The 20,043-nt window shown below is 42.2% G+C and overlaps 1 protein-coding gene across 2 annotated transcripts in view; it reads left to right on the top strand.

Moving 5' to 3' along the window:
- Positions 1-766: 766 nt before the first annotated feature.
- The window catches only part of LOC133545167 (disks large-associated protein 1-like), a 68,723-nt gene continuing 49,446 nt past the window's right edge, over positions 767-20,043 (top strand). Inside the window, exons 1-2 of one of the 2 annotated variants that reach the window (XM_061890540.1) lie at positions 767-900; positions 17,075-18,408. In XM_061890540.1, the coding sequence (XP_061746524.1) occupies positions 17,179-18,408 (1,230 nt within the window). In that variant the 5' untranslated portion in view covers positions 767-900; positions 17,075-17,178. Of the gene's footprint in view, positions 901-17,074; positions 18,556-20,043 lie in introns of both variants that reach the window. The other variant, XM_061890539.1, reaches the window with a different exon arrangement.

Genomic DNA, 20,043 nt, shown 5'->3' with positions numbered 1-20,043 from the left:
TCTACGACATTCCTAACAGAAGTTACCAGCCATTTTGTCTGTGTTTCCTTCCTAGGAGCAGTTGTGTCTGTGTTTTTTCCTAGTGGGCGCTAGAGCGCAATTTTAAGTTTGGGGTTTTGTTTTTTTTAATTAAATCTCAATTTTCACCAGTCCTGATGTGTGTGTCCAGTTTGGTGAGTTTTGAAGCATTTTAAGGGGGTCAAATTACAGCTCAAAGAGGCAAAAATGACATTTTTTTAGGAAACGTTTGTTTTGAAGGGGTTTTTGCCAACTTTCTGTTGATTTTTTCTGAGGGATGTTAGTGTATGAAATCTAGGTCTAAGTCAGACCTACATAGAGGTTTTTGTTTCATGTCTCTACGACATTCCTAGAAGAAGTTACAAGCATTTTTGTCCGTGTTTTTTCCTAGGGGGCGCTAGAGCGTCATTTTGAGTTTTGGGCTATGGTTCTTTTATTAGATGGCAATTTTTGCCAGTCCTGATGTGTGTGTCCAGTTTGGTGAGTTTTGAAGCATGTTAAGGGGGTCAAATTACAGCTCAAAGAGGTGGCGGTATAATAATAATAAAAGCTTAGAACTACAATAGGGTCCTCTGTCCCTGAAAATATGTTCCTAATGTTCCCTAAACGCCACATCGGCACTAAAGTCGACTATGAATCATTTTCACCTCAAGTGTGGACTTGCTCAGCGCACGCGTGCTTTTATTGTGGTAAGACAAGCGGTGCCGGAAGCAGCGCGGGCAGCAACTTCCGCCCTGCCTGCCGCTCACACGCGTCGGGGCTCCCACTCCCACTCTCACGCCCACATTCCGCGGACGTCGTGGATCCACAGCGCGGACATGTCGATGTTCTCCCCGCGGACGGCAGCGCTGCGGCGGCGCCTCAAGAGCCGTGATTGACCCGGTAAGTGGAGCCCGTCGTATCGATACTGTCCTATCGATCATCATCACCATCATCCTCCTCATCAACATCAACACGCTGCAGCCGCTGCGCTCGATACTGCCAGGGATCACCTGGACGTGATAGTGGGGCAATACAGCTGGATGCAATGATACCGCTGCTGATGCAGGAGTATCAATGGCCGATTAGAGGGTATCAGGGACGATACAGTGATGACTCAGAGGCGTCACGGGGATATCATTCTATGCGTGGACAATAGTGACGATACGGCGATATCAGAGATGATGCAGTGATAACAGCGATACAGGGATATCAGAGACGATACAAATATATCAGCGATGATACAGTGATAACAGCCAATATGGGATATCAGAGATGATACAGTGACATCAGAGACAATACAGGGATGTCAGAGATGATACAGGGAGGATATCAAACATGATACGGGGAGATCAGTGACGATTCAGTGATAACAGTCAAAACGCGTTGACAACAGAGACGGTACAGGGATATCAGAGATCATACGGGGATATCAGAGATGATGCAGTGATAATAGTCGCTACAGGGATATCAGAGACGATACAGTGCTATCAGAGATGACACAGTGATAACAGCCAATACAAGATATCAGAGACGATACGGTGATATCAGAGATGATGCGGAGATATTAAGCAATGATGCAGGGACATCAGAGATGATACGTGGGGATCAGAGACGATACAGTGATAACAGTTGACGTGTTGACAACAGAGATGATACAGGGATATCAGAGACGCGTTGACAACAGAGATGATACAGGGATATCAGAAATGATACGGGGATATCAGAGACGGTGCAGTGATAACAGTCGATACAGGGATATCAGAGACGATACAATGCTATCAGAGATGACACAGTGATAACAGCCGATACAAGATATCAGAGATGATACGCTGATATCAGAGATGATGTGGAGATATCAGGCAACCATGCAGGGACACCAGAGATGATACGGGGGGATCAGACACGATACAGGGATGTCAGCGAAGATAGTGATAACAGCTGATACGGGATATCAGAGACGATACGGGGAAATCACACATGATACGAGGATATCAGAGATGATAGTGATAACATCCAATGCAGGATATCAGAGCAAAACAGTGATTTAAGAGACGATACAGGGTACCAGAGATGATACAGTGATAACAGCAGACATGGGATATCATAGACGATACAGTGATATCAGAGATGATGTGGAGATATCAGACAATGATGCTGGAACATCAGAGAGGATGCGGGAAATCAGAGACGATACGGGGATATCAGACATGATACGGGGATATCAGAGATGATAGTGATAACACAGGTTTGGGGATATCAGAGACGATACAGGGAAATAAGACATGATACAAGGATATCTGAGATGATAGTGATATCAGAGACGATACAGTGATATTAGAGACGATACAGTGATATTAGAGATGATGCAGTGATATCTGAGCCGATACGGCGATATCAGACACAGTGGTAACATCTGATGCGGGATATCACACCGATACAGTGATATCAGAGACGATGCGGGGATATCAGAGACAATATAGTGATATTAGAGACAATACTGTGATATTAGAGACCATACAGTGATATCAGAAACGATACAGGGATATCAGAGACACTAGGGGTATTATAGACAATGTAGGGATATCGGAGATTATACAGGAAAATTAGAGACGATACAGTGATATCAGAGACAGTATGGTGATATCAGAGACAACGCAGTGATACCGGAGACGACACAGTGATACCAGAGACGACACATTGATACCAGATACAGTATAAGGATATCAGAGAAAAGTAAGTGACATTAGAGATGATACAGTGATATTAGAGACGATACATGGAAATTAGAGACAATCCAGTGATACCAGGGACAGTATATTGCGATCCGAGATGATACAGTGATATCAGACACGATGCAGTGGTATCAGAGAGGATGCAGTGATATGAGGGTGTCCCCCAGTGGTGTCGAGAAATGGCAGATCAATCATTATGTTTTTACAGCACATTACTGTAAAATAAAGTTATTTTTATGTACTGTATACCTATACTGTGTACTGTATACTGTGTACTGTATACTTTGCACTGTGTACTGCATACTGTACACTGTATATTGTGTACTTTATACTGTATACTGTGTACTGTATACCCTATATTGTGTACTGTATATTTTATACTGTACACTGTATACTGTGTACTGGATGCTGTATACTATGTACTGTATACTTTGCACTGTGTACTGCATACTGTACACTGTATATTGTGTACTTTATACTGTGTACTGTATACTATATACTGGATGCTGTGTACTGTATACTGTGTACTGAATACCCTATACTGTGTACTGTATACCCTATATTGTGTACTGTATACTGTGTACTGTATACTGTATACTTTATCCTGTGTACTATATACTGTGTAGTGTGTACTATATACTATGTACTGCACACTGTATACTTTGTACTATATACTGTATACTGCATACTGCATACTGTGTACTGCATACTGTGCACTTTAAACTCTGTACTGTACGCTGTGTACTGTATACTGTGTGCTGTATACTGTGTAATGTGTACTGTATACTATATACTTTGTACTGTGGTCTGTACACTGTATACTGTGTGCTATATGCTATATACTGGATATTGGATACTGCATGCTGTGTAATGTGTACTGTGTACTGTTTACTATATACTGTATACTATACACTGTATACAGTACACTGTGTACTGTGTACTGTGTACTGTATACTGTGTACTGCACACTGTATACTATGTACTGTATACAACATACTGGATATTGTCTCCTGTATACTGTGTACTGTATACTGTACACTGTATACTTTGTATTGTATACCATATACTAGATATTGTGTACTGTGCACTGTATACTGTTTACAATACACTGTATACTAGATACTGTGTACTGTGTACTGTATACTGTGTACTATACACTAATTTTGCACCTCAGGTTCATGCAAGCTGGCACCTGCCAGCTGTTAGCGTGCTAACGTTAGCATCCATAAAAAGGAGTAAAACATCAATGCAGTATTTGTTGTACTTGTATTTGTGTAATCCTGTGCTTTTGGAAGTAAAGGTGAGGTCAGCACTGGAGTGGCTAACACCAGCGTGTGGGCGGGGCTAAAGAAGTAGGGCGCGGTGGACACTTGGAATCACCGCCAGCCGACGAGACGAGCAAACGAGGGAGCGAGCGAGCGAGGGCTTCCCCCTTCTGTCAGCCACTCGGGGGGGGGGGGGTGGTGAGGACCTGTCTTTTGTTTTGAAGGGCTTCCTGTCACATGGTGTGGCGATGAAAAGAACAAAGCAACCAGGACAAAGTCTTGTTAGCATTTTAACACGCTAACTTTTGTTTTAAAGCTATTTTTTCAGGTCATATCATTTGGTAGTTGACGCATGCTAACTGTTAGCCTGGTAGCGGTATCATCTTTTGCAACTAACTTTGCTTCCTAAGTGCCATATTTTTGGTTCCCTGACGCTCTCTGACTAGCATGCTAACTGTTAGCACGCTAACACCAGCCTCCTAGCTTCTTTTTTAAAGCTATTTTTGCAGGTCAAACAGTTTGGTACCTGATGTATGCTACCTGTTTGCATGATAATGTTACCGTGCTAGCTTTTGTAGCACATTTTGCATCTTGGGCGTCATATTTTTCATTTCCTGATGCTCTAGCTAGCATGCTTACTGTTAGCATTTTAATTCAGCCCCAGATTTTCAATGTAATTCACTCACATTTTCTACTATGCTAATTTTAGCATTTTAACATGCTAACACTTTATTTTTTATCTATTTCTGCAGGTCATATAATTTGGTACGTGGCGTAGGCTAACTGTTAGCATGATAATGTTATCAGGCTAGCTTCCCCCCGGCCCCCCTTCAACTCCATTCATAGCATTTTAACATGCTAACACTAACATGACAAAAACATTTTAGCAATTTTTTTTCAGGTCATATATTATGGTACTTGACACATGCTATCTGTTAGCCTGCTAGCGGTATCATCTTTTGCAACTAATTTTGCTTCCCAAGTGCTATATTTTTTGTTCCCTGACACTCTCTGTCTAGTGTGCTGACTTTTAGCATTCTAAAACGCTATCATATTTTTTTAAAGCTATTTTTGCAGGTCATATAATTTGGTACTTGGCGTATGCTAACTGCTAGCTTCTTACCCCCATCTTTTTACATCCTAGAGTCATATTTTTGTTACTTAATGCTCTCCAGCTAGCACGCAATCTCTTAGCATTTCAGTTCAGCCCTGGCTTTTCAACTCCATTCATAGCATTTTAACACACTGGCATGACAAAGACATTTTAGCAATTTTTTTCAGATGATATATTTTGGTAGTTGACGCATGCTAACTGTTAGCATGACAGCGGTATCATGTTTTGCAACTAATTTTGCTTCCTAAGTGCTATATGTTTTGTTCCCTCACGCTCTCCGACTAGCATGCTAACTATTAGCATTTTAACACGCTAACACTAGCATGCTAGCTTGTTTTATTTTTTTTACTCTTTTTTCTGTAGGTCAAACAGTTTGGTACTTGACGTATGCTACCTGTTTGCATGATAATATTATCACCCTAGCTATTGTAGCACATTTTGCGTCTTGGAGGTCATTTTTGATGATGCTCTAGCTAGCATGTTTACTGTTAGCATTTTTAATTCAGCCCCAGATTTTCAACGTAATTCACCCGCATTTGCTGCTATGCTAATTTTAGCATTTTAACATGCTAACACTTTATTTTTTTTATCTACTTCTTCAGGTCTTATAATTTGGTACTTGACGTATGCTAACTGTTAGCATTATAATATTATCATGCTAGCTTTTTACCCCCCTCAGTTTACATCCTAGAGTCATATTTTTTGTTCCTTAATGCTCTCCAGCTAGCACACGATCTGTTAGCATTTCAGTTCAGCCCTGGGTTTTCAACATCATTCATAGCATTTTAACACGCTAACACTAACATGACAAAAACATTTGAGCAATTTTTTTCTTGTCATATATTTTGGTAGTTGACGCATGCTAACTGTTAGCATATTAGCGGTATCATCTTTTGTAACTCATTTTGCATCCTAAGTGACATAATTTTTGTTACCTGACGCTCTCTGTCTAGCATGTTAGCTGTTAGCATTCTAACACGCTAACATATTTTTTAAAGCTGTTTTTGCAGGTCATATAATTTGGTGCTTGGCATACGCTAACTGTTAGCATGATAATGTTATCAGGCTAGCTTTTCCTCCCCTCATTTTACATCCTACAATCCTTAATGCTCTTCAGCCCTGGATTTTCAATATCATTCATAGCATTTTAACAAGCTAACACTAGAATGACAAATACATTCTAGCAATTTTTTTCAGGATATATATATTTTGGTACTTGACATAAGCTAACTGTTAGCATGATAGCGGTATCATCTTCTGTAACTAATTTTGCTTCCTATGTGCCGTATTTTTTGTTCCCTGAGGCTCACCGACTAGCATGCTAACTGTTAGCATTTTAACACGCTAACACTAGCATACTAGCTTTTTTTTTTAAAGCTATTTTAGCTATTTTTGCAGGTCAAACAGTTTGGTACCTGACGTATGCTACCTGTTTGCATGATAATGTTATCGTGCTAGCTTTTGTAGCACATTTTGCAACGTGGGAGTAACATTTTTCATTCCCTGATGCTCTAGCTAGCATGCGTACTGTTAGCATTTTGATTCAGCTCGCGTTTGCTAACATGCTATGGTTAGCATATTTACATGCTAACACTTAATTTTTTTTAAATCTATCTGCCACAACCAGACAGTCTGATACCCCATACTCTCTGAGCACTCTCCACAGGACTTCCCGAGGGACACGGTCCAATGCTTTGTCCAAGTCCACAAAGCACATGTATACTGCTTGGGCAAACTCCCATGCACCCTCAAGAACCCTGCCCAGACTATAGAGCTGGTCCACAGTTCCACGACCGGGATAATTACTACACTGTTCCTCCTGAATCCGAGGTTCGACTATCCGGCGTAGTCTCCTCTCCAGTACACCTGAATAGACCTTACCGGGAAGGCTGAGGAGTGTGATCCCGCAATAGTTGGAACACACCCTCCGATCCCCCTTCTTAAAGAGAGGGACCACTACCCCGATCTGCCAATCCAGAGGTACCGCCCCGGATGTCCACGCGATGCTGCAGAGTCTTGTCAACCAAGACAGCATCCAGAGCCTTAAGGAACTCCGGGCGGCTCTCATCCACCCCCGGGTCCTTGCCACGGAGGAGCTTTTTAACTACCTCAGCGACCTCAGCCCCAGAAATAAGAGAGTCCACCACAGGTTCCCCAGGCACTGCTTCCTCATAGGAAGACGTGTTGGTGGGATTGAGGAGGTCTTCCAAGTATTCCTTCCACCGATCCACAACATCCGCAGTTGAGGTCAGCAGAACACCATCCGCACCATACACGGTGTTGATAGTGCACCGCTTCCCCTTCCTGAGGCGGTGGATGGTGGTCCAGAATCGCTTCGAAGCCATCCGGAAGTCGTCTTCCATGGCTTTCCAGAACTCCTCCCATGTCCGAGTTTTTGCCTCCGCGACCGCTGAAGCCACACTTCGCTTGGCCTGTCGGTACCTGTCCATTGCCTCCGGAGTCCTATGAGCCAAAAGAACCCGATAGGACTCTTTCTTCAGCTTGACGGCATCCCTCACCGCCGGTGTCCACCAACGGGTTCTAGGATTATCGCCACGACAGGCACCAACTACCTTGCGGCCACAGCTCCAATCGGCTGCCTCGACAATAGAGGTGCGGAACATGGTCCACTCGGACTCAATGTCCCGCACCTCCCTCGTGAAATGTTCAAAGATCTTCCGGAGGTGGGAATTGAAACTTTGTCTGACAGGAGACTCTGCCAGACGTTCCCAGCAGACCCTCGCAATGTGTTTGGGCCTGCCAGGTCTGTCTGGTATCCTCCCGCACCATCGCAGCCAACTCACCACCAGGTGGTGATCGCTAGAAAGCTCCGCCCCTCTCTTCACCCGAGTGTCCAAATCATGAGGCTGCAAATCCAATGACACAACTACAAAGTCGATCATGGAACTGCGGCCTAGGGTGTCCTGGTGCCAAGTGCACATATGGACACCCTTATGTTTGAACATGGTGTTTGATATGGACAATCCGAGACAAGCACAAAAGTCCAATAACAAAACACCACATGGGCTCAGATCCGGGCGGCCATTCTTCCCAATCACGCCTCTCCAGGTTTCACTGTCGTTGCCAACATGAGCGTTTAAGGGAATCACCCAAGGGAGCACTTTCCAGTACTCCCTCAAGGGAATCCAAAAAGGGTGGGTACTCTGAACTGCTGTTTGGTGCATAAGCACAAACAACAGTCAGGACCCTTCCCCCCACCCGAAGGCGGAGGGAGGCTACCCTCTCGTCTACTGGGTTAAAGTCCAATGTGCAAGCTTTGAGCCGGGGAGGGAAACAAGATTTGCCACCCCAGCTCGTCATCTCTCACTGCCGGCAACGCCAGAGTGGAAGAGAGTCCAGCTCCTCTGGAGAGAACTGGTTCCAGAGCCCTTGCTGTGCGTCGAAGTAAGTCCAACTATATCCAGCCGGAACGTCTCCACCATGCGTACCAGCTCAGGCTCCCACCCCCCCAGCGAGGTGCCGTCCCCTGTCCCAAGAGCTAGCTTATGTAGCCAAGGATCGGACCGCCAAGTGCCCTGCCTCCGGCTTCCGCCCAACTCACAATACACCCGACCTCTATGGCCCCCTCTTCGGGCTGAGCCCGGCTAGGCCACCAGGCGCTCGCCATCGTGTCCCACCCCCGGGCCCGGCTCCAGACGGGAGCCCCATTGACCCGCGTCCGGGCGAGGGAAATCTAGGTCCTCGAGTTGTACTCTTCATTGAGGTCTTCGTGCCGCTCTTTGTCTGATCCCTCACCCAGGACCAGTTTGCCTTGGGACACCCTACCAGGGGGAATGAAAGCCCCCGGAAAACATAGCTCCTACGATAATTGGGGCACGCAAACTCCTCTGGCATTTTAACACGCTAACACTAACATGCTAACTGTTAGCATTTCACTATTTTTTTGTGGGAGTGCCTTGTCACGGGAAGTCCGACCCGCGGTGTGAAGTCCACCAGGACTAAGGACCTAGGAGACCATAGAGGCATCAAGATCTGATTCACACGTGTCCGGTCATTTGGTTTTCTGAGTCCTTTCACACATCCCACCGCGGAGCTGTCACGGACAAGCGCTAACTCACATCTCCAAGCGCTAACTCACATCTCCAAGCACAAGATGGAGCGGGCGGGCGAGCGAGCGAGAGAGAGAGAGATGTGCCCACGCACGTGTTCCTCCTCAGCGATGAAGACGAGGATGAATGAGTCTGTGGGCGAGGAGAAGAAAAGGACAAACAGGATAAAAAAAGGAACACATTTGCTGATTGAGGGTCTAAAAAAAAAGAAGGTATTAATCATTCATAAACGGTGAATTTTAACCACCGGGCTTTGCAGGAGAATCACGTCTGTGTCATTGATCTTAAAGGTCAAGTTTTATTTTGAAGTTCCCTAAGCACAGTATGAACTTGTATGACCCACTATGCAAAAAGACCAACACAGAAAGTCAACATGATAACCTTCCTGCTAACTCAACGTTGGGAAACATGTCCGTTGTGGGATAGTTTGTTGTCATGCTTTGATAGTTTGTTGTCATTGTGTGATAGTTTGTTGTCATGGTGTGATAGTTTGTTGTCATGGTGTGATAGTTTGTTGTCATGGTGTGATAGTTTGTTGTAAATGTGTGATAGTTTATAGTCATTGTGTGATACTTTATTGTTGTTTTGTGATCGTTTGTTGTCATTGTGTGATAATTTGTTGTTTTTATTGATCGTTTGTTGTCATTGAGTGATAGTTTTTTCTCTTTTTGTGATAGTTTGTTTTCATTGTAGGATTGTTAATTGTTGTTGTGTGATAGTTTGTTGTTATGGTGTGATAGTTTGTTGTTATTGTGTGATAGCTTGTGGTCCTTTTGTGATAGTTTGTTGTTATTGTGTGATAGCTTGTTGTCATTGTGTAATAGTTTGTTGTCATTTTGTGATAGTTTGTTGTCATTGGTGATAGTTTATTGTCATTGTGTGATAGTTTGTTGTCCTGGTGTGATAGTTTGTTATTGTGTGATAGCTTGTTGTCATTGTGTAATAGTTTGTTGTCATTTTGTGATAGTTTGTTGTCATTGGTGATAGTTTGTCATTGTGTGATAGATTGTTTTCATGGTGTGATAGTTTGTTACCATGGTGTGATAGTTTGTTGTCATTGTGTGATAGTTTGTTGTTATTTTGTGATAGTTTTTGTCATTTGTGATAGTTTATTGTCATTGTGTGATAGTTTGTTATCATGGTGTGATAGTTGGTTGTCATGGGGTGATAGTTTGTTGTCATTGGGTTTTGATTTTTTTTAATCATTTTTTGATAGTTTTTGTCATTTGTGATAGTTTGTTGTCATTGTGATAGTTTGTTGTCATTGAGCAACAGTGTGTTGTCATTGTGTGATAGTTTGTTGTCATGCTGTGATAGCTTGTTGTCATTGTGTAATAGTTTGTAGTCATTTTGTGATAGTTTGTTGTCATTGTGTGATCGTTTGTTGTCATGGGGTGATAGTTTGTTGTCATTGTGTGATAGTTTGTTGTCATTTTGTGATAGTTTTTGTCATTGGTGATGGTTTGTTGTCATTGAGTGATAGTTTGTTGTCATTGTGTGATAGTTTGTTGTCATTGTGTGATAGTTTGTTGTAAATGTGTGATAGTTTATAGTCATTGTGTGATAGTTTATTGTTGTTTTGTGATCGTTTGTTGTCATTGTGTGATAATTTGTTGTTTTTATTGATAGTTTGTTGTCATTGAGTGATAGTTTGTTGTTATTTTGTGATAGTTTTTGTCATTTGTGATAGTTTATTGCCATTGTGTGATAGTTTGTTATCATGGTGTGATAGTTGGTTGTCATGGGGTGATAGTTTGTTGTCATTAGGTTTTGATTTTTTTTAATCATTTTTTGATATTTTTTGTCATTTGTGATAGTTTGTTGTCGTTGTGTGATAGTTTGTTGTCATTGAGCAACAGTGTGTTGTCATTGTGTGATAGTTTGTTGTCATGCTGTGATAGCTTGTTGTCATTGTGTAATAGTTTGTAGTCATTTTGTGATAGTTTGTTGTCATTGTGTGATCGTTTGTTGTCATGGGGTGATAGTTTGTTGTCATTGTGTGATAGTTTGTTGTCATTTTGTGATAGTTTTTGTCATTGGTGATGGTTTGTTGTCATTGTGTGATAGTTTGTTGTCATTGTGTGATAGTTTGTTGTAAATGTGTGATAGTTTATAGTCATTGTGTGATAGTTTATTGTTGTTTTGTGATCGTTTGTTGTCATTGTGTGATAATTTGTTGTTTTTATTGATAGTTTGTTGTCATTGAGTGATAGTTTTTTCTCTTTTTGTGATAGTTTGTTTTCATTGTAGGATTGTTAATTGTCGTTGTGTGATAGTTTGTTGTTATGGTGTGATAGTTTGTTGTTATTGTGTGATAGCTTGTTGTCATTGTGTGATAGTTTGTGGTCCTTTTGTGATAGTTTGTTGTCATTGTGTGATAGTTTGTTGTCCTGGTGCGATAGTTTGTTGTTATTGTGTGATAGCTTGTTGTCATTGTGTAATAGTTTGTTGTCATTTTGTGATAGTTTGTTGTCATTGGTGATAGTTTATTGTCATTGTGTGATAGTTTGTTGTCCTGGTGTGATAGTTTGTTATTGTGTGATAGCTTGTTGTCATTGTGTAATAGTTTGTTGTCATATTGTGATAGTTTGTTGTCATTGGTGATAGTTTGTCATTGTGTGATAGATTGTTGTCCTGGTGTGATAGTTTGTTACCATGGTGTGATAGTTTGTTGTCATTGTGTGATAGTTTGTTGTTATTTTGTGATAGTTTTTGTCATTTGTGATAGTTTATTGTCATTGTGTGATAGTTTGTTATCATTGTGTAATAGTTGGTTGTCATGGGGTGATAGTTTGTTGTCATTGGGTTTTGATTTTTTTAAATCATTTTTTGATAGTTTTTGTCATTTGTGATAGTTTGTTGTCATTGTGTGATAGTTTGTTGTCATTGAGCAACAGTGTGTTGTCATTGTGTGATAGTTTGTTGTCATGCTGTGATAGCTTGTTGTCATTGTGTAATAGTTTGTAGTCATTTTGTGATAGTTTGTTGTCATTGTGTGATCGTTTGTTGTCATGGGGTGATAGTTTGTTGTCATTGTGTGATAGTTTGTTGTCATTTTGTGATAGTTTTTGTCATTGGTGATAGTTTGTTGTCATTGAGTGATAGTTTGTTGTCATTGTGTGATAGTTTGTTGTCATGGTGTCATAGTTTGTTGTCATGATGTAATGGTTTGTTGTCATTATGTGGTAGTTTGTTTTCATTGTGTCATAGTTTGTTGTCATGGTGTGATAGTTTGTTGTCATTGTGTGATAGTTTGTTTTCATTGTGTGACAGTTTGTTGTCATTGTGTCATAGTTTGTTGTCATGGTGTGATAGTTTGTTGTCATTGTGTGATAGTTTGTTGTCATTGTGTGATAGTTTGTTGTCATTGAGTGATAGTTTATTGTCATTGTGTGATAGTTTGTTGTCCTGGTGTGATAGTTTGTTGTCATTGTGTGATCGTTTGTTGTCATTGAGTGATAGTTTGTTGTCATTGTGTGATAGTTTGTTGTCCTGGTGTGATAGTTTGTTGTCATTGTGTGATCGTTTGTTGTCATTGAGTGATAGTTTGTTGTCATTGTGTGATAGTTTGTTCTCATGGTGTGATAGTTTGTTGTCATTTTGTGATGGTTTGTTGTCATGGTGTGATAGTTTGTTGTCATTGTGTAACAGTTTGTTGTCCTGGTGTGATAGTTTGTTGTCATTGCATGATAGTTAGTTGTCATGATGTGATAGTTTGTTGTCATGGTGTGATAGTTTGTTGTTATTGTGTGATAGTTTGTAGTCCTGGTGTGGTAGTTTGTTGTCATTAAGTGATAGTTTGTTGTCATGCTGTGATAGTTTGTTGTCATTGTGTGATAGTTTGTTGTCATGGTGTGATAGTTGGTTGTTATTGTGTGATAGTTTATTGTCATTGTGTGATAGTTTTTTGTCATTGTGTAATAGTTCGTTGTCATTTTGTGATCGTTTGTTGTCATTGGTGATTGTTTGTTGTCATTAAGTGATAGTTGGTTGTCATTAAGTGATAGTTTGTTGTCATTGGTGATTGTTTGTTGTCATTTAGTGATAGTTTGTTGTCATTTTGTGATAGTTTGTTGTCATTGGTGATTGTTAGTTGTCATTAAGTGATAGTTTGTTGTCATTTTATGATAGTTTGTTGTCGTTTTGTGATAGTTCGTTGTCATTGGTGATTGTTGTCATTAAGTGATAGTTTGTTGTCATTTTGTGATAGTTTTTTGTCATGGTGTGATAGTTTGTTGTCATTTTATGATAGTTTGTTGTCATTGGTGATGGTTTGTTGTCATAGGTGATGGTTTGTTGTTATTAAGTAATAGTTTGTTGTCTTTGTGTGATAGTTGTTGTCCTGGTGTGATAGTTTGCTGTCATTGTTTGGTAGTTCTTTGTGATGGTGTGATAGTTTATTGTTGTCATTGGTGATGGTTTGTTGTCATTGTGTGAGAGTTGTTGTCCTTGTGTGATAGTTTGTTGTCATTGTTTGGTAGTTCTTTGTGATGGTGGGATATTTTATTGTTGTCATTGGTGATGGTTTGTTGTCATTAAGTGATAGTTTGTCGTCATTGTGTGATAGTTGTCCTGGTGTGATAGTTTGTTGTCATTGTTTGGTAGTTTTTTTGTCATTGTGTGATAGTTTGTTGCATCACAAGTCCAGACAATCACGCAACACATGTGGCTGAAAGAGGGTTTTCCAGTTCTGCCTTCTCCTTGGCACCATCACTGGCTTTTATGGACGTCAGGTGTGCACACTTGTCCACAACCTCCTGGCTGCACAAACTGTCACGCGTACATTACGGAATGTTTTGTCCTGGACCACAGCAGAACCCAGACCCCGGACGCCACCAGACCGTGGACACCGTCCTTCATGTCCGTCCACCCCCCAGGCGGCGACTCAAAGGCATTTCTGCTGGCCATCTTCTCTTGATGTGAAAATAACTCCATCTCAGTCCTATTTTCATGCCTCCCACACGCCAGTCCTCATCCTGGCACGCAGAGAAGGCAGGCTGAGGGCGCTCGCTTCCCCGCTTCCTTTCTGACTTTAGCCTGCTAATTACGCCGCCAAGGATCATGACTATTTCTGTCTTTTCATGCACAACTTCCTGTTGACGCATGATTGACACCTTTTATTGTGAAAGGGTGTCATCTGAGCAGCAGGGAGAGAAGACAAAGGGATTATGATGTATAATATTGTAATAATATCTCATTATTGTTCACTAAGCCCTTGTGTCTCCAACTTTGAGGTCTGACAGGCTTTTTTATAACATCGCTTTCACGCTTTTGTCCAACAAAAACAATTCTTCATTTTTAAAAAATGATGTAAAAAAAAGAAAAAAGAATAATAATTTCATGTAGTTATTTATTTTAATATTTTATTTGGTTTATTTACTATCCATCCACCCATTTTCTACCGCTTGTCTTTTTCGGGGTAGCGGGGTGAGCTGGGTACACCCTGGACAAGTCACCACCTCATTTATTTATGTATTTTTTTTCAATATTATTGTTGTTTTATTACATGTGTATGTAATATTTTAATTTTTTTTTATACAATAATACATTTTAAAAATACCCTTTTATGCCATTTCTATTCAACCAGAAGGAGCTTTTTAAAAAAAAAAATTTTTTTTAACCTGTTTTGAAAAAGCTCATTAGAATTATTATACCAAAAACACATTTTGAGAATCGTGCTGACTCGACAACTGATTCTGAATCCAATCGGAATCTCATATATATATATATATATATATATATATATAGAAATATTTTGATCCAGTTTTATTTGAGATGTCAACCAAAAAGAACAAAATATACTTTATTTTAGAGTGTTTTTTGTTGTTGTTGATGAAGGAAAAACAAGGTTCTAAACTTCCAATTATTAATGGTGACGCTACTTTTTTCTCCCATTTCTTTATTTAAAAACAAATTAATAAAATGACTCAATTATTTATTTATTATCTAAAAAAAATGTATTTATATATTTGATATAATTCTTTTATTTGTATTATATTTTATTTTATATGTTATTTTTAAAAATATATATATTTTATATTTTTTTATTTGGATTTAATTAATTTACTCATGCTTTATATAATTTTATTTTTATTACTTTTAATTTTTAATTTTATTGTAATGATTTTTTCATAATTCTTATTCATGTATTTATTCTTTTTTTTTTTACTTTTTACACTTTCAATTATTGTAATTTTAAAGGGGGATGCTACTTTTTTCTTCTATTTGTCTAAATTCTTAATCACACACAAGTAAACACTCTGCAGGACTGCTCATATCGCAGATGATATCGCACACAAGTAAACACGCTGCAGGACCGTTTGTATTGTACATGATATCACACACACACAAGTAAACACTCTGCAGGACTGCTTGTATCGCACATGGTATCACACACAAGTAAACACTCTGCAGGACTGCTTGTATCGCACATGGTATCACACACAAGTAAACACTCTGCAGGACCGCTCATATCGCAGATGATATCGCACACAAGTAAACACGCTGCAGGACCGTTTGTATTGTACATGATATCACACACACACAAGTAAACACTCTGCAGGACTGCTTGTATCGCACATGGTATCACACACAAGTAAACACTCTGCAGGACTGCTTGTATCGCACATGGTATCACACACAAGTAAACACTCTGCAAGACTGCTTGTATTGCACATGATATCACACACAAGTAAACTTTCTGCTGGACCACTTGTATCACGCATGGTATCACAAATAAGTAAACATGCTGCAGGACTGATTGTATCGCACATGGTATCACACACAAGTAAACACTCTGCAGAACCGCTTGTGTCGCACTTGATATCACACACAAGTAGACACACTGTAGGACCGTTTGTATCACGCATGATATCACACACAAGTAAAGACTCTGCAGGACTGCTTGTATCGCACTTGATATCACACACAAGTAGACACACTGTAGGACCGTTTGTATCCTACATGATTTTACATGCATTTCGACATCATCACATACTTTTTTTTTGATATTGGACCAATATGTTGATATCCTCATTACTGTATCCATTTGTAGCAGGTCAAAAATGAGAACGATATGACATTCAATGAGTGAATGTTACCTTAATTTTTAATTTTATTTTCAAAGAACACTTGTCCAAGGTGTACTCTGCCTTCTGCCCGATTATAGCTGGGATAGGCACCAGCACCCCCCTGCGAACCAATGGGAATAAGCGGTAGAAAATGGATGGATGGGTGGATCAAGTTAAAGTCGAGTTGGAACGAAGAATAATACACATATTTAATTTAAATAAAACTTTAATTATTATATCTTATAATAAAATCTAACTTGCAAATCCTTTTCAACTTACATTCAATTGAATGGACTCCAAAGCTAAGATATTTCATGTTCAAACTGACAAACTAAATGTTTTAAAATCATAATATAACACCAGGCTTGGCATCGTCTTGCTGAAATAAGCAGGGGCGTCCATGATAACCTTGCTTGGATGACTCCAAAACCTGTATGTACCTTTCAGCATGAATGTGTAAGTTACCTTATGCCTTGGCCACTAATACACCCCTAGACCATCACACATGCTATCTTTTACACTTTCACCCTGGAACAGTCCGGGTTCTTTTCCTCTTTGGTCCACAGTTTCCAAAAAACAGTTTGACCACTGCACCGACACCCCTACATTATCACGATACCATCTCAGCATTGTCAAACAATGTTTGTTATTGATATCGCAGATCAACCTCTAGTTCGTGGTGAACCCACAGTCTTGGAGTGGAGAGACCGGTGACCGGCTGAAATAACGCTTTGACTCTTTGACGAGGCTCGTTTTGATTCAAGGAGTCTTTGAAGTGGTTTGGCGATTTCAACATTTCTTCTCTCCTTTCCTTTCCTTGCAGAGTCTGCAGCTCTCCTCTCAGGGAAAGTGGCCCGCGGCCCTCCCGCGACCAAGGGCCTGCCGGGCGTCTCTCATCCATCCCGTTCCTGCTTCGCGTCCCCCGTCATGAAAGGCATTTCGAGTAGCCGGAGTCACCACCATTTGGTGTCCTACGGCCCACCGTACGATCCACCCGGTCAGCATGTGGATCGCAAGCCATACTTGATCCGGCAGGTGGACATGCCGGTTCCCATTGCCGTGCCACAACCCGCCGAGCTGGCTTACTACAACGCTCAGCGCACCTCGTACCTCTCCGACAATACCAGCGTTGTCCCATACGGAACCTTTCCCAGACGGTGCTATTCCACCTCCTCGTCTCACCACCCCGAGGTAAAGGATGAGTGCATGGCCATGGTACCCTATGTCGGCGGAGGAGGGCCGGGCTACGGAAGTAAAACTCCAACCCGAGTACCGGCACACTTTGCCGAGTTTGAGCGCCAGTCATCGATTTCCAGAGATGGCTACCATACGCTGCAGTACAAACGAGGGATGTTGGCCCAGAGTGGGGAGACGGGGTCCAACAGCAACAATGACAGCCCAGGAAGGATTCGCCATCTGGTCCATTCAGTCCAGAAACTTTTCACCAAGTCCCACTCATTGGAAGGGCCCCACCACACACCCCCCATGAAGGGGGGGAATAATGGGAGTGTTAATGGTGGTGGAGTAGGAGGTGGTGGTTCAAGGGCCAGTCCAGAGGGTGAAACTCCACCAGTGGGAGTGCACCAGCGGAAGCGCAGCAAGAGTCGCGAGCGCTGTCGATCAGCCGAGCCCAAACATCGAATCCACCACCACCATCACCACCAGCTCCAAGGCTCAGCATCTGCGCCGGGCTCCGGATACTGGAGCTCAGATGACAACCTGGAACGGGAGCTGTGTCTCTACCACCCTCACCACCACCAACCTCCACCCTCACCTTCACCATCCATTTCCCCTTCACCGATCACAATGACAATGGGCCGGTACCCTGGCAACAACCCTGACAAGTTCCCGCTGAGTCCCCTACCCAACCTTGCCTCTTCGCAGTCACAGCAGTACTTCATGATGGACCCTTATGGCACGATCACCGAGCACACCCACACCCACGCACACCACGGCCTCTCACACCACCATTCTGCCCTCAAAGTCTCCAGGAGCAACAACGACGTCAAGTATGCAGCACCATCGTCTTGTCTGCCAGTTAGTGGTAGCAGCAATAACATCGGTGGCGGTACCGTCGGAGGAAGTGGTCCCTTGGTGCCTCTGGGTCTTGTCGACGGACCCCTCGTGAAGAAAGGGGCATGGTCGTCAAGCCTAACGGTGAGCAGGGCCCGAGAGGTCTACACCAACAACAGCAGCCACAACCAACTCCGAGCCAGCGCAGGATCTGTAAATCTAAACCTAGATAGAGCTCTAGTCAAATCTAAGGGCAGTCAGCAGCAGCAGCGCACTTGCCATTTCCTACAGGTAACTAATTCCGACTCGTTTCCAAACTGCAACCAGTTGATTCACCCTCCTCCTTTCTGTTCACCACCTTCCCTCCACGACTTACTCTCCTCAATGTTTCCTCGAAGCCAGTGGTATTCAATCTGGAAGGAGTTCAGGTATTTGGTTCAAGTTGATCTAGTATATCCAAAATACCGGATCATACTACAGAATACTTACAATATTCAACCCTCATTGTAAATACTCTCATTTTCAAACTGTACAAACATTTCATAGATGGGCAACTTAAAAATATGACGTATTAAACGTGTTGCGCTAGTTAAGGTTCTGACTTTCTAGGCGCAGACAGAGTCTAGCCTGGGGGGGCCATAAGATCTTGATTCTGCTTTTTGTAGATTATGCCTTGATGGTCTCACCAGTCTGTGTCTTTCAGTGTTTACTGGGGTAGATCTGGAGGCCTCATTACCTCCAGATCTAAGGCTATGGTTCTCAGTCGGAAAAGGGTGGATTACAGCCTCCAGCGTGAGATTGTGAGTGTCTGCATTAAGGCGGTTCCCGTCACTTTCGACTCTCCCGTTGACCTACCCTCACCTATGGTCATGATCTTTGGGCAGGGTGGCCGGAGCTCCTCAGTAGCTTCGCCATCTAGTTCCAATGCTTACTGGACAGCTTCCTGCTGGTGTGCCCAACCAGGAGAATGCTGGAGATATTAAGTCCTGCAGCTGTCCTGGGAAAGCCTCAGTGTCTCCCGGTAGATCTGGAGGCCTCATTACCTCCAGAGCTAAGGCTATGGTTCTCAGTCGGAAAAGGGAAAAGAGAGCCGAGCCTCTAGCCAAAGCTCTCGATTTGGTTGACCTACCGTCCTACCTATGGTCAAGAGCTTTGGGTAGGGTGGCGAGAGCTTCTGCTTCGTTAAATTCGTGGCCCTAGCATCTAGTTCCAGGAGGATGCAGGACATATTAAGTGTTGCAGCTGTCCTGGGAAAGCCTCAGTGTCCTCCAGTGGAATTGGAATTGGGGCCAGGAGACCGGGAACTGTGACCTTCAGTGTCTACTGGGGAAAATCTGGGGTTCTCATTATCTCCAGACATAAGGCTATGGTTCTCAGTCGGAAAAGGGTGGGTTACAGCCTGCAGAGTGAGATCATGAGCAATTGGATTAAGACGGTTGCTGTATCGGATTGTCTTGGCAAAAGGAGAGCTGAAGCACAAAGCAAAGCCCTTGATTTACCGGTTGACCTACCCTCACCTATGGTCAAGACCTTTGGGCAGGGTGGCCGGAGCTTCTCATTAGCTTCACCATCTAGTTCCAATGCTTCCTGGACACCTACCGGGTTTGTTTTCCTAACCAGGAGAATGCAGGAGATATTAAGTCTTGCAGCTAGCCTGGGAAAGCCTCAGTGTTCTCCGGTAGATCTAGAGGCCTCATAACCGCCAGATCTGAGGCTATGATTCTCAGTCGGAAAAAGGGTGGGTTACAGCCTTCAGAGTGAGATCGTGAGCGACTGCAT

Source organism: Nerophis ophidion, linkage group LG28 (assembly GCF_033978795.1).
Source record: "Nerophis ophidion isolate RoL-2023_Sa linkage group LG28, RoL_Noph_v1.0, whole genome shotgun sequence".
In the NCBI taxonomy this organism is placed as follows: domain Eukaryota; kingdom Metazoa; phylum Chordata; class Actinopteri; order Syngnathiformes; family Syngnathidae; genus Nerophis; species Nerophis ophidion.
Note: the sequence above shows the minus strand (reverse complement) of the source record. Positions and strands in the feature narration are given on the sequence as shown.